The following is a 13,941-nucleotide window of genomic DNA, read 5'->3' as shown; positions in this document are numbered from 1 at the left end:
TTTTCTAACCTTAGCGCTAATCTTTCGTGTGATCCATAAACTGTTACACACCATAATAATGATGCATCAAAGTGGATTTTCACCGAATGAATGTCACTATGATACTAGTAATGATAGCATGAAACACTTGGTTACAGATTTTCAGTTATCTTTCTAGATATTTTAAAGAAGACTGTTGTTGGAACAATCCAAAGACACTAATGCTTAACTTGCTTGCGATTAAACAACATAGGTGTTGAGGTGTCTTTAGAAGGCAAAACTACAATCATCAAATATGTCCAACCATACTGGATTATTTAAAAGTGCAACTGTTATCCAATTCCCTGTTCATTCGGAGGAGGTTTGGCAGAAAATGTCTAATTGAGACAGATATGCAAACCCTCAAAATACAATACAAAGAAATTACCTGATGACGTTTGATAATGTCCTTTAGTTTATTGAGTAATTTCAATTCAATGTCAGGAATGAGGTAGATATTTGGTCGAGTCAGACAGTTGTTCTACAAAAGAAAATCAAAATTCAACGTTACGCTGTTCAACGTAATAGCAATTCAAATGGAGTGTTAACTCCTCTCAGCACAGTGCCCTCAAACACATCTGACAACATGTAAAAAGTTACCTGCCTGTAAAAATCTGTTTGCAAAGTGTAGTGTAGCAGATTTGCATGCTCAGCAACCTCATGCCAGCTAGTACTGGGATTCAAAGGTTACAAAGTGGTTTTTATTGAAAGAAATGTTTTTATCATCAAGCTGGCTCCTTTGGGGAAAAACAGTGTGCTGTGGCAGTTCAGGTGGATTAAACAAAAAATGCCATAAGCAACATTCTAGTCTGGGGGTCCAGAAGGATAGATAGGGCACGTGTGAATCTACAACACTACAAGCTGCTTACAGACTGCTACAGGTAAATTACATTTTCCGTTAGCAGCATGTGCTGCTTTAAATCACATGCTCTGCACAGACTACAAAACAGTACCCAAACCACTAAAGCAGTGATTTCCAAGCATAACTGGAAAATGCCTTGAATAAGGTTTCAAGAATTGCTTGTCCCACATGTGCTTCCGGGTGAGCTTGAACACCCAGACAGTAATTTCCTGGAAAAGTTTGAAAAGATGACTAATCAAGCCCTACACCAAACACCCTGCGCGCGCCATTGGATAGCGTCGTTTAGATCCATGTGCATCGTCTGGCTCTGTGTGGCTTTGTCATTAGAGCGGTCTATGACAGCACGGTCGCCTATAAAGGCACCACCCTGGTGCGCGTACATCAGTTCTTTTATCCACAACATTTCCACGTCAGAAGCGCAGAGTCACTGATAGAACCAACATTTGTCTGTGCACAACTAGGGCCCTGAAAAGGGTAAGCCCTAACCCTACGAGACATATCCACAAAACGGGGCGGCATGGGAGGGTGTAAGCAATCTGCAGCTAGATAGAGGCTCTACCAGATAATGCGTTACCGAAGGTAAGCAACTTGTTCATCTGATACACTTCTAGTTGCAGATTCCTTTTCTTTGAGTAGATACCCAAGCCATAACCTCCTGGCGGTGGGCTGCAGATACTACTCCTTACACAAAAAAGTCCTGAAGGACTGAATAGGCCAAGTGCCCGGCTCCTCATGCCGGACTGTCCAGGCAGTAATGCTTTGCAAACGTGTGCAAAGATGCCCACGTTGCCGCCTGAGATCTCCAGGACTGGTACGCCTCGAGCTAGCAGAGTGGTAGCAACTTTGCCCTTCGTAGCATGAGTCCAAAACGAGGCTGCTTCCTGCCCAATGCATAGCATATCCTGATACAGAGAACGACCCAGTGCAAAATGGTCAGCTTCTGCAATGCCTGACCCTTCTTTGCTCCAACGTACCCCACAAAGAGTTGGTCATCCACCCAGAACTCTTTTGTGCGGTCAAGGTAGAACGACAACGCTCTTTTTGGATCCAGTCGATGGAGTCATTCCTCTTTCTAAGAGGGATGGAGCAAAGAAGGTGGGCAGGGTGATGTTCTGACCCAGATGAAATGGGGCTGCCACCCTGGGGAGGAAAGAGGCACAAGGTCTGAGAACTACCTTTTCTGGATGGATAGTGAGGTACAGTGGGTTTGACGACAGGGCTTACATCTCACTCACCTTCCTCGCAGATGTTAATGCCACTAAGTAGGCTCTTTTGATGGTGAGCAGCCGGAAGGGACAGTTATGCAAAGGCTCGAAAGGAGCACACAAGAAATAAGAGGACAAGATTTAAGTCCCATTGAGACATAATGAAGGGCGTAGGGGGAAACACATGTACAAGCCCTTAGAGGAATGTAGGTACAATGGGAAATTTGAAAAGAGAAGGCTGATCAGGCAGCCGAAGAAATGTCGATAAGGCAGAAAAATAACCCTTGAGAGTCCCCAAGGCAGAATCCTGCTGGGCTAGAGAAAGAATGAAGAGAAGAATATCAGAAAGAGAAGCAGAAAGAGGGTCAATAGACCTTTCTGTACAATAATATACAGAGCGTTTCCAACGGCAGGTGTATAGCGTTTTAGTGGAGGGACGCCTGGCTGCCAAAATAAATTTACAGACTTCGGGGGGAAGGTCAAAAGCCATCATATGCCGCTGCTCCATCTCCACGCATGAAGATGCAGAGTTGATAGGTTTGGTTGGAGAACCTTCCCCCTGCTGCTGCGACAATAGATCTCGAAGGGGCAGCCTGATCGGAGGATTAATGCTCAAAATTGGAGTAGCTCGGGATACCAGACCCCGATCTTCGTACCCAATCCGGAGCCACTAGGATTACTTGGGCCCGGTCATTCTTGATCTTCTTGCGAACTCTGGGAAGGGTATGGGTCAAAAGGCATACAGGAGGCCTGAATTCCACTCGCAACAAAAAGCGTTGCTGAGAGATTTCCAACTCCAACGAACAATACTGATGACATTGCGCGTTCTCTGCTAACAATACTGCTGACACTTCTGAAAGAGTCCTTGAGCCACCTCCAGATGGAGATACCACTCATGGTCCACTAGGCATCGACGGCTGAGTTTGTCTGCCCTGGCGTTCAGAGAACCTGCCAGGTGTTGAACCACCAGGGTTATACCCTGCTGTTCCACCCATGTCCAGAGACGCAGAGCCTCTTGACAAAGGGTCCACGACTCTACACCTCCCTGCTTGTTACAGTACCACAATGCGGTAGTGTTTTCCATGAACACCTGCACTACCTTCCCTTTCACAACAGGACTTGACGCCAAAAGTGGGGCTTTGTCAGGGGTGGGAGGAAGCGGGCATCTCCACTAGCTGGAGTGCTCTGGGGGACTGTAACCTGGGGCTTGAACCTTTGAGGCTCACCACCAGGTGTTACAGTTCTTGCAGGGGGAGTTATGAAGCACCTCCGCCCAGGACAAGCTTTGTTTCTGACCACAGAGTGCACAAAGGCACTCAACCCATGTGGTCAGAACCTTGTCTGAAAGTAGCAGGCTGGCACAGACCAGTCAGACCTTCACTAGCAGTTGGGTTAACGTGCAGGGGACATCTCTAAGATGGCCTCCGTGTGCATTTTTCAATAAATCCCACACTAGCATCAGTGTGGGTTTATGGTGCTGAGAAGTTTGATACAAAACTTCCCAGTATTCAGTGAAGCCATTATGGTGCTGTGGAGTTCGTAATGACAAACTCCCAGACCATATACTCTGTATGACTACACTGCACTTACAATGTCTAAGAATGGACTGAGACACTGTAAAGGCATATTGCTCATGCAGCTGTGCCATCACCTGTAGTATAGTGAACACTGCCGTAGGGCCGTAAGGCCTGCTAAAAGGGTGACTTACCTATGCCGCAGGCAGTGGGTTGTGGGCATGGCACTATGCGGGGAGTGCCATGTCGACTTAGTCATTTTTTACCCACCAGCACACACAAGCTGCAAGGCAGTGTGTCTGTGCTGAGTGAGGGGTCCCTAGGGTGGCATAAGACATGCTGCAGCCCTTAGAGACCTTCCCTGGCATCAGGGCCCTTGGTACCAGGGGTACCAGTTACAAGGGACTTACCTAGGTGCCAGGGTTGTGCCAATTGTGGAAACAATGGTACATTTTAGGTGAAAGAACACTGGTGCTGGGGCCTGGTTAGCAGGGTCCCAGCACACTTCTCAGTCAAGTCAGCATCAGTATCAGGCAAAAAGTGGGGGGTAACTGCAACAGGGAGCCATTTCTTTACACCCTCTATCCCTCCATTGAAAGAAAGGCTGATGGAGGATTATATAATCTTGCTCCGCGAGCAAGTTACGGCTCTTTTGGCCAAGGGAGCCAAAGAAAGGGTCCCGATGTCAGAAGTAGGCAGTGGTTGTTATTCCCGCTACTTTCTGATTCTGAAAAAGAGCAAGGGTCTTTGCCATATCTTGGATTTAAGGGACGTCAATCTTTTCCTCAAAAAGGAGAAATTCAAGATACTCACTCTTGCTCAGGTCTTGTCTGCCCTAGACCAAGGAGACCGGATGGTAGCATTGGACTTGCAGGGTGCGTATTTTCACATCCCCATCCTGCCTGCCCACAGTCACTACTTGCGGTTCAAGGTGGGCCACGAGCACTTTCAGTTTACTGTGCTCCCCTTCGGTCTCACCAGTGCCCCTCGGGTGTTCATCAAGGTGATGGCGGTGGTGGCAGCTCATTTGCGCAGTCTTCCTAGATGACATATTCCTTGCAAATGTAAAAAAATCGCCAACAAAATTTTGAAAAAAGGCTTGCCAAAAAAGGCAAAGGGTAGCTCGATTCCCGACCTGCGCTTAACCGGCACAGAAGGCAAAGAACTGACATACGCACACCGGAGTGGTGCCTTTATAGACGACCACGACGTCATAGACGGCTCCAACAACGCTCACGAAGCCACTAGGATCCGGAAGCCGCCAACCGATGGCACGCCCAGGGTATTGCTCAGCAAAAAGATTCCTGATTCGAAGCGGACACCACACACACAAATTCACAGAAAAAAATACAAAGGTTAAAGTGACGTTATAGTTAAGTGAAAATGTCAGATAGATTGATATAGATATATATATATATATATATATCTATATCAATCACAGAGGTAATTTACATGGACATGTCATATTATTAGAATATATAATTAACATAGTTATAGATGGTCCTACCTCTGGAAGTTGGAACTTTTTATTAAGATATTGAGGTGTGGTTTTATGATGCAAGAGTTGAAAATACAATTCCCATACAATGTTACAAGCAGGGATGAAAATGGTTGATTAGCCACTTAGGGACTATGCCATGGTTACCAAACAAGTCACGGGTTCAGGACCTAATTCTTAAGCCAATGGCCTGTTACTGACATATAATTGGTGAGTATGTTTTCAAATTAAATGAACTTGGAACAAATCCTGATCTAAAATAGATCATGATTAGATAGTGAAGAACACTACAGCGATGATGCAGTTAAGCAAGAATGTACTATTATTATATTTATGAACTATAAAACCCTGATGGAGAGTGTTTTTTTCTCTCCCTTCTAATGATTTATGCCCTTACTTAAGGATAACAAGTACCTTTTGATCGGACTAATATATATTAATTGATGAACAAAGTATCACACCTTCTGGTGATGCATGCTCTGAAATCCTCTGGCTTTAAAAACGTTAAGGACTTTGGATGATGGATAAGAAACTTGTCTTAGTGATATTTAAGTTATAGATATCAGAGATTTATCAGTACTAGCACCCATTTTCGACATGTTTGGACATAATGTAGCAAGTTCATTGCTTTGCCCTGAACGTCAGAATGAAGAGAACAGCATATTTCTAGGTTATCACTTATCCAATTATTGCTTTAGCAAAAGTATCAAGGAGGGCCTTATTGATATTGAACTATTTTAATGCTAGCTCCAGGAGAAAGCAGACGAACTTGAAGCTTCCTTAAGTAAAAAGTGTACAAATCATATTTTCTTGAGATTTTCCCTAGATTGCAAGTTGTGCACTCCTAAAACAGAAATATATTTAGCAAAGCAAAGACCAGGGCTTGGATGGGATTTTTTTTTCCATTTAATCCAGATTTTGTCAGGTCCTCATTTTTTATCAAAACAGGAGGATGGTGGAGGAGACGTTTCCCTTTCCCATAAGGCTGCCAAAACTACTGCTGACATTCCCAAACAGTTGGTCAAGCCAATATGCAGCTAAAGCTGTCTGAAGAAGAAACATAAAAGGTGGCACTTCTATTTATAGCCTTCAAAAATAAAATAAAATAAAAAAGTATTTTACTACCTGCACTAGTGTTTTCTCTATGTTCATAAACATTTCCACATTGCGATCCATTCTGGAAGGATTCTGAAGGTCAAACCTGCGCCTGAAGAAAAACAAAAATCAATACTGTTTATCATCTCACAAAAACGAGCTTTCTTCTCCAAATCTCATTACATACAGCCTCTTAATAAACAGACAGATTTTCATATATACATACACCCAAACAGGACACGTGTGTGTGTGTGTGTGTGTGTGTGTGTGTGTGTGTGTATATATATATATATATATATATAAATAAATATAAACACACACACACACACACACACACACAGATTAGTTCGATATACATCGTGTCATATTTAAATGTTGAAGAGTTGGTCTAAACCGTGTTACAGAAGATGCTCAACTTTTACCTGGATCCTTTGAAACATCATCTGGGAAGCGGATGCTTTGAGGATCAAACACAATGGTTCTATTACTGGAATACTGTAGCAACATGTAGGTGAAAGATTGATGCATTTTAAGGGTTAGTATTTAATCTCCCAATGGCAGCATTTTCCAAACTAACATTTTTAAATGAACACAGTCCGTCCATGTTTGAAGCAAGTACATTAAATGAACACATTGAAGCATTGGCCAGCAGTTCTTCGAATTCACACATTTAGAACCTACTTTACTATTCTATTAAGTGCCTACCCTTCCTTCATTTGGGGACAGTCTATAGGGAGGTAAAGAAATCATGTGTGTTCTCCTAGAAGGCTCTAATCAATTGGTAGCAACATTTACATCTAGTAACACAGAGAATTGTCACACTTGTCATTTTTGCTCTTTAAACAGGAAAACCCGACACTCAAAAAAAAAAAAAAGAAAAAAAGAAAATGGGGAAAAGAGATGCATAGGACTCTGAAAAGGCTTGCACCCACAGTGCTATACTTACATATTGTGAGACCGAAAAGACTAAAAAAACGTGCAACAAGAAGGTGCTCTATTATTTTGGTGCCTAGTCTGAAAAGTGTTTTAAGAGCGAAAAGACTTTCTATTAAAAAAAACATGCTATAAGTAAAACATAGAACGCATAAAAAAAAATATAATATTTTTTAGGTTCTATATTTTTGTTTAAATATTTATGTAGTCCAACTGTTAAGACCACACTCAATGTCTCACTTTCAAACAAGACACCCACCCTCTTGACAGATAACCCAACAACTAACCCACTTCCCAAATATATTTCAGGCAGGCTGTATTTGCAGCAAAATGACTGCTCGTTATTGTAGAGCTGATACAGGGAATTGAAAGGGAAATGAGAGGTGACTGAAAAAAACGGAAGGAAAGAAGGGAGCAAAAGACAAAAGGAAGATAAGATCCACATAAAACAGGGCCAGTTAGGTGCAGAGGTCAAACAGGAGCCAAAATAACGTGGGCCCCTATGGAGACTGGGGTACTACGGTTCCGGTCTCCTTGCATATAAGTACCTGCGTTGTCGGAGAGCAGACCAGGGGGGTTTGAAGGAGCACTGGAGGAGCCCCAAGTAGGCACAAAAAAAACTCTCTCAGCGACACAGGGGCAGCCGGGTGCAGTGTGCAAACAGGGTGTCAGGTTCACAATAGAACTCTATGGAAGGACCCGGGGGTCACTTAGGCGCTGCAGGCAGGGCACAGGGGGGCTTCTCGGGCAAGCCACCAACTGGGCAACGGTGAGGGCCGCCTGCTGGTCGTTGCTGCACCAGTGGTCGGTTTCTCTTAGGCCTGGGGACTGCAGGTGCAGTGCTTCTCCAGGCGATGGATATCTTCGCCCTGGACAGTCATGATCAGGAGAGTCCTCAGGATTCCCTCTGCAGGTGGCGTCGTGGGGGTCTGGATAAATCAGCCCAGGATGGACACAGTCTCTTTAAAGATTTTTTTTTGTCTTCTTGTTGGACAGGTACGCTGTCCACGGGGGTTTCTTGGTCCTCGTGATGCAGGCAGTCCCCTGGAGGCTTTTCAGGGGTCACTGGTCCTGCAGAATGCGTTGCTTTTTCTTTTGCAGCTTTTTGAAGCAGGAGACGGGCAGTAGGGCTGGGGCAGAGTCAGTTATCACCTTCTCTTCTCTGCTGGGTTTTCAACTAGGCAGTCCTTTCTTGAGGTCGTCAGGAATATGGCTAGCTTGGTTCAGGGAGCCCTAAAATCCAATATTTTAGGGGTCCGAGAGCAGTAGCCAATAGCTACTGTCCCCGAGGGTGGCTACACCCTCCTTGTGCTCATTCCCTTTGGGGAGGGGAGCACATTCCTATCCCTGTTGGCCCTGATCCTCCAAACCAAGATGGAGGATTCTGCAAGGAGGGGGGTCACTTCAGCTCTGGACAACTTAGGGGTGGTCTTGGCTGAAGTGGTGACTCCTCCTTGTTTTTTTCTTCTTAATTAACCCTCTGGACTTGCTGCTAAAAGTGGGGCGTTGTCCAGGGGCTGGGCATCCCCACTAGCTGGAGAGCCCTGGGGCAATGTAATACGAAGCCTGAGCCTTTGAGGCTCACCGCTAGGCGTTACAGTTTCCTTGGGGGGGGGGGGGGGGTGCACCTCCACCCAGTGAAGGCTTTGTTTCTGGCCTCCGAGAGCACAAAGGCTCTCACCCCAGGGTGTCAGTAACTTGTCTGCTAGTGGCAGGCTGGTACAGACCAATCAGTCCTACACTAGAGGATTGGGTAAAATACAGGGGGCAACTCTAAGATGCTCTCTGTGTGCATTGTTTTAACAATGGCCCTGGAGAAAAAAAAGCAACGCCACGTTGACCAATCAGAACATTCTGGTCTTTTTTTTCCCCTTTTTTTTCCCCCTTCAAGCTGAGCTCACGGGACTCCACCAAAAATGTTCCCTAAACTACTGAATGGATTCACACCAAACCACAACAGTTCATTCTCAGAACTAAGATGTAATTTTCTGCCAAATCTGGTGTAATTCTGTAGCCATTTACAAAAATCTCTTCGGAAATTGCATGGGTACTTTGAGTTTGGGATTCCCTCAGTTTCTCGTTCCCAGCCTGACTGCTCACTCCAAAACATTCCATGAAGAAATAAGGTAAAAAAAGAGTACATTTTTGGAAAGCTCTGTGAAGACAATAGGGAAGCAAAAACGGCACTTCCTATGGAAGCGCAGACCTAACTAACTACTCTGTGACTTTTACTTACTTTAAATATACTTAACATGAGTAGTAAAAGGCATCTGAGTGGTAAAATCATACAAACATCTATGACAAGTAAAGGGAACTTTACTGTTTGAGCAGTGTCTAAATGCACATTCACCACACATACTAAGAACTAATGCAGTCTTCTTGATTATGTGTTCAAGTTGACTAATGTGTAGGTACGGTTACAGGAAAAACAGGACTCGGAATCACTGAACACCACACCATCATCAGGTGTCAGCGTACCACTACTAAAATGACAACCCACTTGTACATCCAGGACGCAATTAAATTGACCTACAACGGACATTAATAGAAAAAGTGATGACAAACATTAACATGGTGTAGGAAGTTGGCTCTGTATGCACTATTTAAAAGTAAGGAATAGTATGCACAGAGTCCAAGGGTTCCCCTTAGAGGTAAGATAGTGGCAAAAAAGAGATAATACTAATGCTCTATTTTGTGGTAGTGTGGTCAAGCAGTAGGCTTATCAAAGGAGTAGTGTTAAGCATTTGTTGTACATACACACAGGCAATAAATGAGGAACACACACTCAGAGACAAATCCAGCCAATAGGTTTTGTTATAGAAAAATATATTTTCTTAGTTTATTTTAAGAACCACAGGTTCAAATTCTACAGGTAATATCTCATTTGAAAGGTATTGCAGGTAAGTACTTTAGGAACTTTGAATAATTACAGTGGCATATATACTTTTCACATAAAACACAAATAGCTGTTTTAAAAGTGGACACTTCGTGCAATTTTCACAGTTCCTGGGGGAGGTAAAGTATTGTTATTTTTTAGCAGGTAAGTAAATCACTTACAGGTCACAGTTTTGGGTCCAAGGTAGCCCACTGTTGGGGGTTCAGAGCAACCCCAAAGTTACCACACCAGCAGCTCAGGGCCGGTCAGGTGCAGAGGTCAAAGAGGTGCCCAAAACACATAGGCTTCAATGGAGAGAAGGGGGTGCCCCGGTTCCAGTCTGCCAGCAGGTAAGTACCCGCGTCTTCGGAGGGCAGACCAGGGGGGTTTTGTAGGGCACCGGGGGGGGGGGGGGGACACAAGTCAGCACAAAAAGTACACCCTCAGCAGCACGGGGGCGGCCGGGTGCAGTGTGTAAACAAGCGTTGGGTTCTCTGTAGGTTTCAATGGGAGACCAAGGGGTCTCTTCAGCGGTGCAGGCAGGCAAGGGGGGGGGCTCCTCGGGGTAGCCACCACCTGGGCAAGGTAGAGGGCCTCCTGGGGGTCACTCCTGCATAGAAGTTCCGTTCCTCCAGGTGCTGGGGGCTGCGGGTGCAGGGTCTTTTCCAGCCGTCAGGACATTAGGTTCAGGCAGTCGCGGTCAGGGGGAGCCTCGGGATTCCCTCTGCAGGCGTCGCTGTGGGGACTCAGGGGGGACAACTTTGGTTACTCGCGGTCTCGGAGTCGCCGGAGGGTCCTCCCTGAGGTGTTGGTTCTCCCCTAGTCGAGTCGGGGTCGCCGGGTGCAGTGTTGCAAGTCTCACACTTCTTGCGGGGATTTGCAGGGGGTCTTTAAATCTGCTCCTCTGTAACAAAGTTGCAGTTCTTTTGGAGCAGTGCCGCTGTCCTCTGGAGTTTCTTGTCTTTCTTGAAGCAGGGCAGTCCTCTGAGGATTCAGAGGTCGCTGGTCCTTGGGAAAGCGTCGCTGGAGCAGGTTTCTTAGAAAGGCAGGAGACAGGCCGGTAGGTCTGGGGCCAAAGCAGTTGGTGTCTTCTTTTCTTCCTCTGCAGGGGTCTTTCAGCTCAGCAGTCCTCTTCTTCTTGTAAGTTGCAGGAATCTAAATCTTTAGGTTCAGGGAAGCCCTTAAATACTAAATTTAAGGGCGTGTTTAGGTCTGGGGGGTTAGTAGCCAATGGCTACTAGCCCTGAGGGTGGGTACACCCTCTTTGTGCCTCCTCCCAAGGGGAGGGGGTCACATCCCTAATCCTATTGGGGGAATCCTCCATCTGCAAGATGGAGGATTTCTAAAAGTTAAAGTCACTTCAGCTCAGGACACCTTAGGGGCTGTCCTGACTGGCCAGTGACTCCTCCTTCTCATTATTTCCTCCGGCCTTGCCGCCAAAAGTGGGGGCCGTGGCCGGAGGGGGCGGGCAACTCCACTAGCTGGAGTGTCCTGCGGTGCTGAAACAAAGGGGTGAGCCTTTGAGGCTCACCGCCAGGTGTTACAGCTCCTGCCTGGGGGAGGTGTTAGCATCTCCACCCAGTGCAGGCTTTGTTACTGGCCTCAGAGTGACAAAGGCACTCTCCCCATGGGGCCAGCAACATGTCTCTAGTGTGGCAGGCTGCTGGAACCAGTCAGCCTACACAGATAGTTGGATACAGTTTCAGGGGGCACCTCTAAGGTGCCCTCTGGGGTGTGTTTCACAATAAAATGTACACTGGCATCAGTGTGCATTTATTGTGCTGAGAAGTTTGATACCAAACTTCTCAGTTTTCAGTGTAGCCATTATGGTGCTGTGGAGTTCGTGTTTGACAAACTCCCAGACCATATACTCTTATGGCTACCCTGCACTTACAATGTCTAAGGTTTGGCTTAGACACTGTAGGGGCACAGTGCTCATGTACTGGTGCCCTCACCTATGGTATAGTGCACCCTGCCTTAGGGCTGTAAGGCCTGCTAGAGGGGTGACTTATCTATACTGCATAGGCAGTGTGAGGTTGGCATGGCACCCTGAGGGGAGTGCCATGTCGACTTACTCATTTTGTTCTCACCAGCACACACAAGCTGGCAAGCAGTGTGTCTGTGCTGAGTGAGGGGTCTCCAGGGTGGCATAAGTCATGCTGCAGCCCTTAGAGACCTTGCCTGGCATCAGGGCCCTTGGTACCAGAGGTACCAGTTACAAGGGACTTACCTGGATGCCAGGGTGTGCCAATTGTGGATACAAAAGTACAGGTTAGGGAAAGAACACTGGTGCTGGGGCCTGGTTAGCAGGCCTCAGCACACTTTCAATTCAAAACATAGCATCAGCAAAGGCAAAAAGTCAGGGGGTAACCATGCCAAGGAGGCATTTCCTTACACATGGTAAGAACCATTCCAGAACGAGAACAAAGACAGATGCACAGACTAGAGGCTTGCTGTAATGGTCTCAATGATTACATTTCCTGAAACAGGGTTAAATCTACATGACAACGTACACAAATTCACAGAAATAACCTTGCAGCCAGTACAATGCCTGAGAAGAGAAATATCTCAGGGCAATACATAATTTTTTTCTGCTAATAACCGTCAAGTTATATAATAACAAACCTATCCAGCTAAAATGAATGCCCTGCTATACATCATTGCTTCCTTTCCTACAAATAGTAGGACACATGATGACATTGTCAAAACCCCTTTCAGAGTGCAACAGGACATGCACGGGCTACTGGGCCCCAATGTGGGGGTTGAGGACTTTTACTCTAGATGGTCCAGGGCCTCATCTACTACGGATCCCGAGCAACTGAGCCATGTATCCCTTTAGCACTGGACTCTCAGGATAGTGTGGTCCAAGCAGACCAAGGGCGAGTGTTGGCTAAATGCGGGCGCACAACTCCAATGCACACAGCAATAAATCATTGTCCAGCCAAATACACACTTATGAAAGAAGAACAAAGGGAAAAAAAGGGGGGTATTTTATTTCTACCGATATCCATACAAAGGAAAAATGCGACATACAATTACAGTCCTCTCCTGAGGTCAGGGCTCTATGGTGTCTCTTTGGTGGATCCCTGTCCCACTTGCTCATGTGCTAGTGGCTATTCCCCATTTAATATTGATAACATCCAGGGTACACTCCATTAGAATTCAGAGTCTCAAAAGATCACCAGGACTCCAACTTGAAGTCAAAAGTGTTCCAGCACTAACTTAGCTGAAAGTTACCTGGCCTCAACAGACCCAAAACCAATCGTACGAGCACCAGCAAGTATGAGACATCTGGAGTTCCTGATTGCGCTCCATCCACAGGTGCTGACAGTGGCTGCAGCAGAGTACAGTTGAGTTAGTGTGATGCTATTAATTGTGTTTGACCAATGACTTTGTGTTTCACCACTGCGCATGTTAGTTGCTCAATGGTCACCAGTAGCACATTATATGTTTTGTTCAGTTTAGCTGCCTATTGGCTTTAACATGGAGTTAGCCATTATATTCTGTATTCAGTTTAGCCGCCTACTGGCTTTGACATGGCATTAGCCATTACATTTTGTATTCAGTTCAGCTGCCTATTGGCTTTGACATGACATTAGCAGCTTAGCTGCCTATTGGCTTTGACATGGCATTAGTCATTACATTCTGTATTCAATTCAGCTGCCTATTGGCTTTGACATGACATTAGACATTACATTCTGTATTTAGGTTAGCTGCCTATTGGCTTTAACGTGGAGTTAGACATTGCAGTTGAGACATTAGATGTCTGTGTTTTTTCCAAGCTGTGTTTTTCCACAAGATGAACCAAGCTGTTTTCTTCACACCAGACCTTAGCTGATAAGAGCACGTAGATTTTGTGTTTACCTCGCAATCCAGTGTGAGAGCGGAATGGCTCGGAGAACTGGCCATTCTCCAAGGTCGTTCAAATCTCACACTGAGTT

The 13,941-nt window shown here is 45.6% G+C and overlaps 1 protein-coding gene across 5 annotated transcripts in view; it reads right to left on the bottom strand.

Annotated features, from left to right (window-relative positions):
* Positions 1-13,941, bottom strand: part of SMARCC1 (SWI/SNF related BAF chromatin remodeling complex subunit C1) — an 845,345-nt gene that overhangs the window by 779,540 nt on the left and 51,864 nt on the right. For all 5 annotated transcript variants that reach the window (XM_069210868.1, XM_069210871.1, XM_069210870.1 and 2 more), the window contains exons 4-5: positions 6,223-6,304; positions 407-499 (exon numbers count right to left, since the gene is read on the bottom strand). In XM_069210868.1, coding sequence (XP_069066969.1) covers positions 407-499; positions 6,223-6,304 — 175 coding nt within the window. The remainder of the gene's footprint in view (positions 1-406; positions 500-6,222; positions 6,305-13,941) is intronic.

This window comes from Pleurodeles waltl, chromosome 10, assembly GCF_031143425.1.
Source record: "Pleurodeles waltl isolate 20211129_DDA chromosome 10, aPleWal1.hap1.20221129, whole genome shotgun sequence".
NCBI classification, from domain to species: Eukaryota; Metazoa; Chordata; class Amphibia; order Caudata; family Salamandridae; genus Pleurodeles; species Pleurodeles waltl.
The sequence above is the reverse complement of the archived record's forward strand: the minus strand, read 5'-3'. Positions and strand labels throughout refer to the sequence as shown.